General features: G+C 36.3%; 1 protein-coding gene across 4 annotated transcripts in view; it reads left to right on the top strand.

The window, feature by feature from the left end:
• LOC110029671 (homeobox-DDT domain protein RLT2-like) overlaps nt 1-14,540 on the top strand; it is a 67,933-nt gene extending 53,393 nt beyond the window's left edge. For 3 of the 4 annotated variants that reach the window (XM_020732074.1, XM_020732075.1, XM_020732072.1), the window contains 7 exons: nt 2,943-3,149; nt 3,225-3,911; nt 4,226-4,618; nt 10,615-11,148; nt 11,234-11,338; nt 12,258-12,515; nt 13,590-14,540. In XM_020732074.1, the coding sequence (XP_020587733.1) occupies nt 2,943-3,149; nt 3,225-3,911; nt 4,226-4,618; nt 10,615-11,148; nt 11,234-11,338; nt 12,258-12,515; nt 13,590-14,108 (2,703 nt within the window). In that variant the 3' untranslated portion in view covers nt 14,109-14,540. The remainder of the gene's footprint in view (nt 1-2,942; nt 3,150-3,224; nt 3,912-4,225; nt 4,619-10,614; nt 11,149-11,233; nt 11,339-12,257; nt 12,516-13,589) is intronic. The other variant, XM_020732073.1, reaches the window with a different exon arrangement.
• Nucleotides 14,541-15,083: the final 543 nt, after the last annotated feature.

Raw genomic sequence — 15,083 nt, 5'->3', positions numbered from 1 at the left:
CTTTGCCGCATACAAACATCATGACTGACTGCGGCCATTGGAGGTAATTTTGACCGGTGAGTTTGTGGGTGGTGATGAGGACAAAATTACTGTCTGAATTGCTGGGTAATGGAGACCCAGCCGCGGAGGGGTGGCTAGAAGTGACTTTTCTAGTGGAGGAGGAGTCGCAGGCGTGACCGTGCTTAGTCATTGAGCACGACAGGGACGTGGAAGAAGAGTCGACGACAGACCACGGGAACAGCTGTGCTCGGGAGATGCGCGATCCAGGAGATCGCGGGAGATGCGCGATCCGGGAGATCGCGGGAAGAAGCACGATCGTCTAGAGATCGTCTGGAGATGATCGCGGAAGAAGCGCGGATGGGAACAGCTTTGCTCGGGTCGGTGATCGCGGGAGACGAGCAATGCGGGAGATCGCAGGAGACGAGCGCGGAAGCGGACGGATGCGGACGCGAAAGCCGATCTCGAATTCGATAGGGACGAACGGAAGAGGCGCGATCGGTAGGAGCGACGCTCGAACAACTAGGGCAGCGCTCGGTCAAGGAGGATCGCGAGAGAGAAAGGCCGTGATCGAGCCTAGTGGGAAAGACTTCTCTTCTTTGATGTCTCTGATACCATGTGAATTTTGAATAACTTTCTTCTCAATGAATACATAGATAATTCACCTATAAATAGGCGTGTACAAGAGATAAAACGAGGAAAGAAATCTTCCTACAATTAAGTAATTCCTATAATTATGGAATAAACATAAATACCTATAACTAAGAATTACTCTTTTTATACTATGACTAAATATAACAAGTACTAAATAGAATTAAAGTAAATAATAATGAGCGTAATTCCACAAAGGAGGTTATTTTCTTGCATATCTTGGTTGTTTTAATGCTTCATTTCTTCACGCCTATTCTTATTATTTAGAAATGAGAGTTTAACTTTACGTCCCATTTATGCCATTGAATTCTGATTGATTATTTCCCTCCGATCCAACTTAATGAAATATTGGTTTTCATCACTAGAAATTTCCTAATTGAAGGGATTTACATCCTCTCCTTGACCTGGTGCGTCACTGTTATTGCTATGGGTAGTATCACCATGTTGTCTCTCAAATGAGACGAGCTTCTGTTGCAGTAAGAAGATTTCTCGTTGTATATTTTTCATAGTAAATTTTTGGACACATTATTGAGGGTTTCTCGTTGGCGACACGACGTCCTTTTCTCTCAATCAGGGTTTTGATGGATGTAAGATTGCAAATCAATGGTTGGTCACGGGCTTAGGTTTTGGTGGTAGGTGTCATTGGAACTTGGTGAGGTAGTAATTTCAGGTTTTAAAAATTTAGGGTTGAGCTAGGAATTGTGGCAGGAATGGTTTGGATATTTTAGAGTTTTATTTTATGTTATTTTGGAATTGGGGCAAGAAAGATAAATCCGAAAAATTTAGGTTTTATTTGGCTCTGATACTACATAATATTGTTCTAGCGTGAGAAAATACAAAAGGGTGTTAGGGAAGTTGTAGGATAGTTAACGGGAGTAGGAGAATGGATGGTTGAAAGGGCAGTTTCCTGCTGTAGGATAGGAGGGTGAAAGGGCAGTTTCCTTCTGCGAACAGCAGGTGGCAGCAATTTTGACGGCGTCTAGCTGAAAACAACGGGGCAGATGACGAAACGATGCAGTATGGGTAGCGAGGAGGTTCACTACCTGTTCCCGAGCAAGATACAAACTAACCACTTTCAAAAGGAAGAGAATACAATATTCCGAAGAGTCAAAATAGAGAATACAATCTCCAAACTACTTATAACAACATTAATATGTTTAAAGAAACAAAATACATGCATAAATAGTCTCATAATAGAAAAGTCCCTAATTAGAAATAAAAAAAATTTCAAGAACAATCAAAAAGAAAAGAATATCATGCATAAATTGATAACGAGATGGAATTGCGGTGTTTGGTTCTCCCCAATGATCGCAGAAACAGTTGATTTCCACGGGTATTGTGGAAATCCCACTAGCGGGATCGTGGATGCCTAGTTCTGCTGCTCTGTGGGACGCTCTGTGCCACGTTGGATTTCGAATGAGGTGTCATTTTAGTATATATTAATAAAGAACACATCAAGGGAAAAATATGAATTTAAGGGACATAAAAGATGAAAAGCTTTGATTCTATAGGACTGATATTTTTCAAGTTATGCTTTTAATTACTTGGGAATTTTTTTTAAAAAAAAGTACAAAAGTAAAAAATGATGAATGTAATTCTGGAAAAAAATGGTAAAAAATAAGGATTTTCCTCGTGTACAAGTTAATGAACATGATTAGTAGAAATGATAAGCTGAAAAGGTCGGGCTTTCCTTTTTCTCTCATTTTCAAATCCTTTTTTTGGATGAAAAACTTTTACATGTGAGAAAGCTAGAACTTCCAAGGGCCTGACACCAAATCTATTTCTAGGAATTAACTTCAATGACAAATTATCCAATGATCGTTCTCTACTTTTCGTTCGAACTATGTGAGAAGCCACTAAAGGTGTGGTCTTTATTGTGGGAATAGGCTTAAATAGCAAATATTTTGTTGCCAAACTTATACAGTTAGCACTTTACTCGTTCATATTTGGCTCATCTTTAAAAGAGCTCTTGACTATCATATGGCATATTGAAGCTGCTTTTTTGGAAAATTTATGTATATATAGCACAAAATTCTTATGTATTTACATATCACACCCAAAATTTTATATTTATATACATAAGCAATTTGGTGCTTTAAACATGCATGAAAAGGTGTATTTCACTTTTAAAATGTGGTAACAGTGTTATTTTTTAATGTGATATTAAAGATTTGAGTGCTATGTGTGTGTAAATATGAGGTGTGAGATATGTAAATACATAAGAACTGTGTGCCATGTATGTAAATGCACTAATTTTTATCGCTCTTTATGATGGAAAGATGCCATTTTTATAGCAGACTGTCAATGCTGGTGATCGGGTTTCAAGTTTAGATAAACATGTTGGTAGTAATTCTGTTCTTGTGCAAGACAAAGATAAGAGCTCTTCCTGTGGCAGTAGCTATCAGGTAACTCCTGGAACTTTGGTGTTTGCCGTATTCCATGCTCTTTTCCTAGCGGGAACTGAAGGACTAACACCAATGGAGGTTACAGACTACATCCAGGTAAATTTCTTCGAAGTAAACCATTTGATATCTTTTTAACATGAAATGTTTGTTGAATATTTGAACTGATTTTAGGAACATCAATTATATGAATTTACAACAATGGAATCAGCCCATGAATCTATTAGCAATATTCTGTCAAAAGATGCTGAGCTTTTTGAAAGAGCTGGTTTAGTCAAATATCGTGTAAAGCATTGTTTTCGGAAAGATCCTTCCATTGTTGAGAAGGTATTAGCAGATGATACTAAAAGCATACAGTTGTGCAGGATTACACATTTTGGAAAAAAGGCATCTGACGAAAATTTTGAGGATTTACATCTTGCCGGTAGTGATGAAGACATTGGAGACAGTTTTACAGAACATCCTTTATGTGGCAAATTTACCAGGGAAAGCTCGTATAACTTAGTTAGCACTAAAGTATCAACTTCTTTGAATAAATCAAATAAAAATTTACATACTGATGAGCCTGGACTAATAAATGAAAGTGGGGTTGAAAATGTGGATAGAGTTTCTCTTTTCTTTCTTGAAAGTGCAGAAGATGAAATTGCTTTAAGCACTCGGAATGATGAAATAATTGAATCTATTCATGATGTTACTAGTGCTACTGGAGATGGAAAGAGCAGTGAAGAATGCTCTGAATCATGGATTCGAGAGTTGACCGGAGGAGAGTATTCTTCTTTGAGCATCGAGATGCGTCTTGAAGTGCTTGTTGCTTTAATTGGTGTGGTTATTGATGGAAACTCATTCCATGTTTTTATTGAGGTATGAAATTTTCATATATTTAGGTTCTGGATTCTTATTTATTTATTTATGTTTTTATTTGAAATAAAACATGCTTGATATGTTTAAACATATTTGGTTGTATTTAAAAACACTTCAAAAGAATTTTTAGATGTTTTGAGTGCTTTTAAAAACAAGCTAATTGGTTTTTTAAAACAAAACATAAAAACATACAAAAATTGTATTAAACAAAACATGTTTTTAAAATAAAAACAAAAACAAAGTGTCGAGTTTGGTTTTTCTAATTTTGTTAGTGTGCATCATTGGTACGCTATTTTCTGAAGACTATATTACAGGAACGCTTGAAAGAAGCACATGCCTGTAAGAAGATGATGTTGGCAAAATTGAGATTGGACAGAAGGCTGCAAGAAGAAAGATATGGGCTTATGGACGATACTGATTATTTACGTGCAAATCCTGCATTGGGGCAGCAATTCTCCTCTAAGTCAAACTGTATTCTTCATGAGCAATTTGAATACACTCCAGCATTGGGTTTATCACAATTAGAGTTGTTCATCGACCAGAAGGCTGAAATGCTACATTCATACAGACTTTTACCATTGGGTTCAGATCGAAGGCACAATAGATATTGGCAATTTTCAACATCTTCATCTCGGAATGATCCAGGCTCTGGAAGAATCTTTTTTGAGTCTAGATATGGATTTTGGAGAGTTATTGACTCGGATGAGGTATTTATTTCTCATTCTAGACCTCTGTTAAAACATTGATTGTATATCTTTTAACTTTCGGAGAACCCAAATCATATAATATTATTTGCTGCATATAGCTTTCTTGATCGTGCTCTATATTGCTGTTCAAGCTTTTTTTGTTTATAACTATTATTATATGGTTCATTATAATATAGAAATTATGTAAATTCAAATGTTTAATTTTTGTATTTTCGGTGACATTTAATGATGTTAAAAAACTAAAAATGCTCTATTCGTTCTGCATATTTCTCCATAACTATGATTCTTTTACGTATATCATTTAATCTTGCCGATGCTTCGATGCAAACTTGATAGCGGACTTTTGAGTCAATGATTGAGCTGAGTGATTTTATTTGATGTAAGAGAGTGGAGTAGGACCCATTTGAAGTGATTTTTGGGGCTCGCAAGACTTCAGTAAGCTTGTTCAAAGCGTATTTGAAGCCTTCGAAAGTTATGTGGGGTTTGGGTTGATTTTCGAAGACTAATTTTGTCTGGAGCTCAGCATGACATAATATTAAACAATAAGAGAAGTATCAAAATGGTCCCCAGACTTTTTGCATGGAGTCATTTTAATTCCATAGTCTATGATTGTGCTAATTTAGTCCCTAGAGTCTTATAATGGGGGCTAAAATAGTTGTTTTTAGGGACTATTTCAAAGTATGAGAATTAATTTGACACTTATATACTCTAGGAATACAATGGCCCTTCGTAAATAGTTAGGGGACTATTTTGACTTTTTAGAAATATTATGGATGTAGGCATTCTATGAATGGCTTTGCAAGCTGGGAAAAGAGTGCCATAGTAAGGAAGTTTTGGTGTGTGTGATTGATTGCTGACATGGAGTTGTTTTGGGGAAGATTCAAGTTGGGGAGAACCAATGATTGAAGGCATACAAACTTATAAAGAAGCTTAAGAGTACTGATAGGAACGGACATATAGTTTCACAAAAAAAAAAAAATGAGATTTTTTTTTTAATTTTTTTTAATGCAGGAAATCTCTCCCAAATCCTAAACCTAAGATTTAAGACTTTATCTCATGTATAACTCTAACCCTATACATATCAGCCCTATTCATACTAAACAATATTAAATGACGAAGGACTAAATTGACCTTAGGTTTAGAAAATACTAAATTGCCCTGGGCGAGGCTCTGTCATAATAATACTCCCCTCCATAAAAGACATTGTCCTCAAAAGTGGAAAAACTTACTGTTCGGTCAAGTCGTGTGGTTCTCATCAACTGGCTTGAGTCTGGTTGTCCATCCGGAGTTCTACTATTTGAGTTTTGGTATCGTTGTGGTTATAGTAGTTCGCTATTAAGTTTCATCTGTGTTGCTCCTAATATTATGTTTCATTGTATTTTTTTCTTAAACCAGTGTGTAAATTCCATAGTTTCTCTCAATTCTTGTGGCCTTAGTAGGCGAAAGTGATACTCAAATTTTTGGCTTCAACCCATTTATGAAGTTGCCTTTCAACACTTCTTCTAGCATCGCTCTTAAATTTCTCTTTATATTGCACGATGGATCCTTCCTGGACCAATTAAAAAATTACCTCATGTAAACCCCCTTCTTTTGTGGTTTTGCAATGCTCCAACAATCGGATCTTGATGTCTTCCCATGTCCGAATTGACTGACGTTCTCTCCATTGATGCAATTGATATCGAAATTAATCCAAATCACAAAGAAATGCAAATATTATTGTTTAGATTTAAATATGTTACAACAAGGTCTCTGGTAGATCCATACCTCCATCGAACTCTAGTAGTTCCACCTAAAATTATTTGGATCCATACCTCCATCGAACTCTAGTAGTTCCAATTTTATTTCGAAGTTTGTGTCCTCCATATGCGGGCTTCTCTCTTGGTCTCCTCTGATACTTAATTCCAAAGCGTAATGGTCTTTCTTCTTCATCACTTAAATCCCCTGCATGGAAGGGGTTGAAATTATAGTCTTTCTCCTCTTCGACTTTCCTTGTCACCATCGAGGTAATTCCCTCATGAGTTTCATCCTCAATATTTGCAAGCCTCCACTGAAGTCGTTTAATCTCTCATTATATCTCTTTCTGGGTATGCTCGGACATGTATCTCCTTGGTGGCATGATTGAGGTCGAGAGGTGAAAGTGGGTGTAAAAAAATGATTTAGGGTTGCTTATTTTGAAAATGAGTAAGGGGAAATTAGGGTTAGGTACAATTTTGGCTGTAGTTTTGGAATAAGAAAAAAAAAATTGGTAGAAAACACTAAAATATGATTAGGGTTAGGCTAGCTCTAATACCAAATGATATTGGAGTTAACCCAAACCATTAAAAAAATGTAAATATTATTGCTGAAATTCAAATAGGTTACAACAAGGACTCTACAAAACAGGAAATAAGCTATAACAACGTAAAAGACATCCTGAGACGATGGCAACTCGGTGGAGGATGACTAGACAGTAGGTAGGGGTTGGTTGTTGCTAAGGTAGGATAGGGGAATTGGATGTTGGGCGACTGCAAGAGAGCAGGGTTGAAGATTAGCAGTAGTTGCTTGGAAGATTAAAAGTGGAGATAGCAGGTGAGTTGACTGGAAGGGGCTGGTGGCTGAAGTGGGGATGTCGGCGGGCTGGTCTGTAGAAGGTGGGGCGTTGGCGGGCTGGTCTGTAGAGATTGAGGGTGTTTGAGGGCTGCTTGGCGGTAGAAACAAGAAGGAGATGGCGCAGGAAATAGGGCAGCGCACGGGGGAGGATGGAGGCGAGCAATAAAGGATACACCACCTCGGGATAAGTTACAATTGGAGTTTGTTCTCGTCATCGGATATAGCTTTAGAAGGGAAAGGGGGACGTCAGAGGCTTTATATATATATATATATATATAGAGAGAGAGAGAGAGAGAGAGAGAGAGAGAGAGAGAGAGAGAGAGAGAGAGAGAGAGAGAGAGAGAGAGAGAGAGAGAGAGAGAGAGAGAGAGAGAGAGAGAGAGAGAGAGAGAGAGAGAGAGAGAGAGAGAGGCCCCTCCCTTTGGGCGGCAACCCTAGCCATAAGCCTAGACCGGCCGACCCTGCACCCCCCTTGGCCGACCTATTTAGGAGGTCCAACCGGTTCTTTCCACTAGGTAGCCCTGCATCAACGATGCTAGAGCCTTTCCTTCTAAACACTATGTCATTACCTTCAATTTTTTCTTCCAATGTTAGCCCATAATAAAGTATCTCTCCACACAGTTAGCCCAACCATAAGCATCATCTCCTTCAAAGATCGACATATTCAACTTTCTTTTGCGCGAGCTTTCTCCTCAATTTTTTTTATCGGAGTTCATCCCACTCATAAAGCGGGGGTTGGGTTCCATTCATCGACCCATATTGATTTTTCTTCTTCCATAATTCTAGTGCATCCCATAATCAACTATCCCATCCCCTCCAAAATTGTCTTGTGTCCGAAATGTTGCGCAATAAAAGGCATTATTGCGATTGGATGTAGCCCTTTGTCGGGGTCCCACCCACCTTGTTCCCTATTCTAGGTCGAAATCCTTCAAAATTGATCTTCTCCTGTCCCGAATCACTCCCCGTATCATTCTGTTAGCTGCCTCTTGTTTCAACCATTGGGATGTCGTGTCATTTCTTTCAATTACCCATTACTTCACCCGATCTCGTAGGTTTAAATCCACTCTAGACATCGATGTTGCCTCGATGTTGTACAATTCTTATGATCGTTGCCGCTCACATTCATTCCAGATGTTCTTGCTCGATCTTGCTGCAAGTGGAGGGTATGTGTGGGACTCCAAAATCTTCTTTATCTTTTCTTCTTGGGCTATGAACCTCCCCTCAATGGTTGAGAAACACTCCTCTATTCTATATCTGATTTGACTGACCTCTTTTACTTGTTTTTTTCTCCAAGGCATCCTTCTTTTTTGTTGATTTTACTCCCGGACAGTTTTGAAACTGCTTAATTCTGAAATCACGAGATTCATAATTAGAAACGCGGATTTGGTGTTATGTAACTGTGGACGTTGTGAATCCAAAATTCCTGTACAGAGTACGTTGGAACTGTTTGAAGTTGCGCAAAACTTTGAAAGCTAAAATATGAATTCTTATACATCGCAGTTCCTAATCACGAGTTTCTGTCACAAGCAACGCAGAACTTCTTTACATCATGATCCTGATACCGTATTTCGATCAAGAGCAGCGCGAAACTCCTATGTGTCACGATCCTTCGCCTTTTCTGGAGGTTTGTATCCCACGATCCTTTCATTGGCTTCCCGACCAAAAAAAATGGCTATTGTACGCCGCGATCTTTATGTTTGTGTTCCTGTTAATTTTTCTCGCCACAGTGTTGGATGTTGTGGTTGAATGCGATACTGTCGTCGTTTTTCTAGCTAGCTCAAATCGCGATTGTATTGTGTAGATAGAGATTTCTTTCCATGTAGCTATGTTGCGCAGCATCGCACAGATCCGTCATTGCTCTCCTTGTATGCCTATCTGACTAAGTAACGAAGGTGGTTCACGTCGAGAGGTAGAACTCTCTCCCAAAGCAAAACCTTAAGACTCAAGACCCAACTTCATCCAAAAACCTAAATATATTAGCTCTATTTATATAAAATAATAATAAATGACAAAAGACCAAATTGTCCTTAATCGCACAGTAGCCTTAATTACCCTTAGGTAAGAAATACTCGATGGAGATATGAGAAGAAAGAATGACAACAAGAAATAATTAAAATATAGGAATAAAATACACCTCGCCAATGAAGGGAGGATCAAGGTGAACAAACTAAGGAACAATGATTAGCCACCAAGCTTTTCCCAAGTAAGAAATATTTGTCCCAAATCAGATTTTCATTCATCATTAATTATCTTTCATTATAAATTTACCTTTTATTGAACAGTATTATAGAGAGGAGAACACAAAAGAACACAATGAAACCAATTGGAGGTTAGACTACAATCATTTTAAAACTATCTTTGGATTTTATGTGCTCATACTGAAAATTCGAAGACTATTAAACCCGCTGAGTACTTGTCTTGGAAGACGAAACATCACACTGAATCCACAAAAAGAGCATTGAATATGCTTGCTTTGATTATTATTATTATTCTTTTATTTATTTATTTATTTACTTATTTATGATATGCTTGCTTTGGTTGGATTTTGCATGTGAAGTGGCAACTTGTGATGTGGCTGTTGACTAGGACTCAAATTTCAGCTCTCATAACACTTGGCATTTTCACTCAAATTAGATCGCAACTGATTTTTAATAAATTCAAATAAAAATTCAACAAAAAAGGGAAATTTACATACATACCACACAATTCTTTTATATTTACATATCTAATACCTAAAATTTGATGCTTACATTTATAACTTTGGTCTTATAAATATGTGCATTGAAAGATGTAATTCACTTTTAAAAAGTTTGTAATAGTGGCATTTTTGATGTAATAGAAAGATTTGTGTTCTTTATAAATATGGAAGTTTAGGTGTCTGATATATAAATAAATAAGATTTGTGTGGTATATATATAAATGCCCCCCAGCAAATAATAATAATAATTAAAATATGGTTTACCCCTGTAAAAATCTTGTAATTAGCCTTTCCTGCAACAGGCTTCATATCTTCCACGGTTTGAGAGGGAAAATGCAGCGCATCTGAAATCGACAAATAAAAATATACATCCAGAGACTAAAAATAAAGGAAATCCTCAATTTTTTTTACCTTGCTATTGTTAGTTTTTGAATTAGAAGGCGAGCCTGAAAGTCCTCGAACTATGATTTTTGGCTAAAATTATAAAGAGAGAAGTATTATATGCACTTTGACCTCTCGCCTATTTGCGTGGTGGAAGATGTTTTATTTGCACTTAGCCTTCTAGAAATTGTCAAAATAAAATGATTTCTAGATGGTTTCCTGTTAATGATTTTTTCAGAGCATTTCTCCAGCATGTCATATTCATATTATTTAATTCTTAGTGACTTATACTTCTAGATTAATGTATGTTCCTATAACATTAGTGTAGGCATTTGATGCTCTTCTGGCTGTCCTGGACACCCTTGGGATCAGGGAATCAAATTTGTATTTTATGTTGAAAGAAGTCGAGATAATGTTCAAAGATACTGCTGGAAGGCTCAGAAACACAGAATTTCGTGCAGAACCTACAATTTGCTCGCTACAAACTACTATCACATCTGATTATCGCAATTCTAATGATAATATCGACGATGAGTTTTGTCATTCTGCTTCAAAAAAGTACGTAAACTATACTAAATGGATGTGGCAGGAGTGCTTTAATTCTAGCTTGCTATGTGCAATGAAATATGGAACGAAAAGATGTGAGCAGTTACTTGAAACTTGCCATATATGTTACCAGCCATACTTAGCTAACGAAAGGCATTGTGTGATTTGTCACATGACTGTTGGTATGAATAATAATGCTTATGAGCATTTCACTGAACATGTCATTCGTTGTGAGGCTGATTTGAAAATACAAATATCAATTCCCTTTTTTCCCATCAGTATCCAGCTGCTGAAGGCACAATTAGCAATTGTTGAGGCAAGTAGTTATATTGTGCTGATCCTATTTTTTCTATTGGTAATTGAGGTGCTAATTAGATTTCTCTTTTGGCATGTTTTTATAGTGTTCAATTCCGATGGAAGCTTTTCACTCCTTCTGGGATGATGGATATCGTAAATCATGGGGTGTTGAATTGAAGTTTTCATCATCTGCAAGGGAAATTTTGCAGGTTTGCCTATTTTGTAGATGCTGGGTAGTTTTATGTTCATGTTGAAAGCTATAAATTCAATTATGTTCCATGCAACAGCTGTTTTGGAGAGTTTTCTTAATATAGCTCCATATAATAAAATAGGAAATTTACATATGTAGCATGCAATTCTTATGTATCTACATATCTCATGCCTAAACTTTTGTATTTACATATAGATCACCTTAGTGTTTTAAACTATACATGAAAAGGTGTATTTCACTTGTAAAATGTGGTAATTCTGGTATTTTTTATTTGATATTAAAAATATGAGCGCTTTATGTGTAAATATGAAGTTTGGGTGTGAGATATGTACATAAGAATTGTATGTAAATGCCACTAATAAAATTTATAAATTATGCCCCAGTTATAGCAGCATTGTTGCTATGGAAGTACATTCCTGGAGGTTTGTAATTTTTATTTTTATGTTGGCCAAATTTGTTACGTCCACTGAGGCTGCATATCAGACATGAGTAAACACTTTGGTAGTTTGGTTTACATAATACCCTCTATTTTTTCCTGTTCAGCTGAGCCTTAATATTATACTTTTTTACACTATGATCTATCCAATTGTGCAATTGGTTGTTGCGATTTCAATTAGTCCATAAGAATTTTCTTTTGTGTAAAATAAAGAAAGATGAACTTTTTTTTTTACTTCTTTGGTCTGTAATTTTAACAGCTTCATAAATCACAGCTTTTATGAAAGTTTTGTACTTAATTGTAGTTCATTTATTTCTAGACATTTTTCATACGAGTTGAGGCTGAAATGTCCAAAAATTTTTTAGAGTACAAATGATTTTATCATTTACATATATTGCACTTCGAATCTATTTTTTTATTTGCATTATCACACTAGTACAATTGTGGTTTGGCTTGACAAGTCTTCTTCTTGTGGTTTCAGAGCCTTACTGTGTTAGAAAATGCAATTAAGCGAGATTGTTTGAACCCAGATTTTGTTACAACAAATGAACTGCTAAGGTCCGAAATGGATTTGGCGAGTAATGCAGCCAGTGCTTCTAAACCAATTCCGGTAATACCATGGATTCCTGAGACAACTCCGGCTGTGGCATTGCGACTTTTGGATTTTGATTCCTCCATCCCTTATATGCTGCAACATGGCCTAGAACCTCCAGATGGCACGGAAGCTGGAGAGTTCCTTGTGAGTTTCCTTTTTTTAGAGGAATTTACATGCATATCACACTATTCTTATCTATTTACGTATTCAACACCTAAACATTCACATTTTCATGCATACCACTCAAATTCTTAACACCGCATAAAAAATACTGCCATCACTTTCTCTTAAAGAGTGAAATACAAATTTTCATGATAAATTTATGGCACCAAGTTGTTATATAAGTGTAAATATAAAACTTTGGATGTAGATATGTAAATACATAAGAATTGTGTGGTATGGTATGTATGTGAATTTTATTTTTTTATATATAGGGTCATTTTCTTATTTATTCTAAAAAAATATAAATACCATTTCAAGTAGAAGAAAACTAAGAGTGGATGTAATTAACCCTTTTGGTTGTCATAGATAATTATATTGCAGATTTGTTAGGCTTGAACTTCCATTTTCTTTTAGAAAGCTTAAAGAGAGTCGGCAGGCTTCATGGAGAACCGACAATACTTATCCGAGTAATCTTCTAGGCCAGTAGCTCAATCGTGTAGTGTAACGATTATCGTTGTTCGGCCTTCTATGAAGATGGGTTTGCAGCTAATGTGAATTTCAGTGTTACACTAGTCCCTGAATATTTATAAGGGACAATTTTAGCCCTTATTTGAAGCGTCTGGTGACTAATTTGGTTTTTTTTTTAAACTCTGGGATTAAGATAGCTCTTTCGTAAAAATCAAGAGACTAATTTTACATTGGTCTCTTTTTATATATGCCAATTTTAGTGGTTAAAATACAACTGGAACTATTTGAAGCTAATTTTGTTGATAACGTCGTGAGTTAACTAATCTAAACTAATATTTCTGAAGCTGCCCTCGTATTTTGTTCCATTTTGATGGAAAATACCATCATTTACAAGAATGCCCTGCGTTGCTTGGTCTACAAGTGTTCCTATTCCTTCCATGAATTTTGGTAACCAGTTTATTAGCTAAAACTGAATCATATTCCCTTATTTTAAAGCATTGCTAGCTAATAATCTAGCAGCTGCTTCTTTTGTTTCTTTTTTTTTCTTTTCCATTATTTGGTTTCCTATTTTTTCTATTTTTCCAACAGGTTCTTCCACGCTCTACTGCAATGGATCTTACTCATCAGATAGAAGCAGCATTCTCCGATGACACCAATGACCAAAACGGAAATCAGGGCTTTTATTCTGAGGCCAACTGCATGCTTCAGGAACAGGCTAATAACGGTATAAAGCAAAGTAGCAGGACTGATTTGCAAAATAGAAATCATGGAAAAGCTAATTCGATATTGCAAGATTTCAGTTCCAGCGATGAAGCCGAGATCAACAAAATAAGTGAAGAATATTCAGATGATGAGAGAGATGAGTTTGGCGGCATCGAGGCCGTCGAAAGTAATGGTTGTCAGGAAACCGTCGATTCTTATCTTGATATCGAGGATATCGAGGATTACGTTGATGAACAAATAAGCGAAGGCAGACATTCCAATATTGCTCCAGAGCAGGTGGGAAATTGCTGGGATTTGAAAATTAGCCGTTGGGAGACCGTCCTCTCCACTAAAAGTGCAGGAGAGGAAAATTCCTCCTGTGAACACAAAATAGATAGCTTTTAGTACAGAAATCATTATAATTTCTAAAAAATTGCAGCTGCAGAGTGAAGCTCCTCATCTTCTTCAGACAAGGAGAAGAAATACGTCAATTTCTATAATTTCATAGGCATGAGATTATTAGGAGAAAGAAAATATGCCTTTGATGATGATGATTAGTGTTATTATTATTTATTTAACTTAGAATGGTTATTGACAACTCCAGCGATTATAATTGATTTCTATGATTTTTGAGGGGACTGAGACTGCAGGTGGACTTCACAGGTATTAACAGAGAAACTTGACTGTGGTAGAGCCATTTTTTTTTGCAAGCGCCACCATTAATATCAACTTTGAATTATGTAGCAGTATAATGATTTGTATATGACATTTAATTTATACTATCTGAAGCTGGTTTTTTGTATAGATTGAATACTTTGTTCTCTGAAACGAAGGAAATGGCTATAACGTTTTATTAATTATTCAGCGTTGTGTGCTTGCATTAGATTGCAGTGGCATTTACATACATGCAGCCTAATTTCTATGTATTTACATATATAACTCCTAAACTTTGCATTTTTACATGTATACCACCTAAATCTTTCATATTACGTTAAAAAATACTGCCATTTTAATTTTTAAAAAGTGAAATACTCCATTCCATACATGCATGAAGCTCATCTTAAAATTCGTGTGTGGATTGTGGGGGTATATCGTGGGTATGTTCATCTGCACATAATGTGTGAACTTTTCTGTTTTAAATATGCATATAAATAAATCTCTCTCTCTCTCTCTATTAACAGAAGATGGTACATGAATGGTCTATTTACTTGCATATCACAAGCTTCTATTGTATTTGTATATCTAATGCCTATACATACATACATAAGGCTCGTGTATGACTCAACATGCATACATAAGGCTCGTGTATGACTCAACATACATACATAAGGCTGACATAAGGCTCAAGCAAAAGCCAATATTTTTTCTTTTTGTTTTTAT

Source organism: Phalaenopsis equestris, unplaced genomic scaffold, assembly GCF_001263595.1.
Source record: "Phalaenopsis equestris unplaced genomic scaffold, ASM126359v1 Scaffold000600, whole genome shotgun sequence".
Lineage (NCBI taxonomy): Eukaryota > Viridiplantae > Streptophyta > Magnoliopsida > Asparagales > Orchidaceae > Phalaenopsis > Phalaenopsis equestris.
The sequence above is the reverse complement of the archived record's forward strand: the minus strand, read 5'-3'. Positions and strand labels throughout refer to the sequence as shown.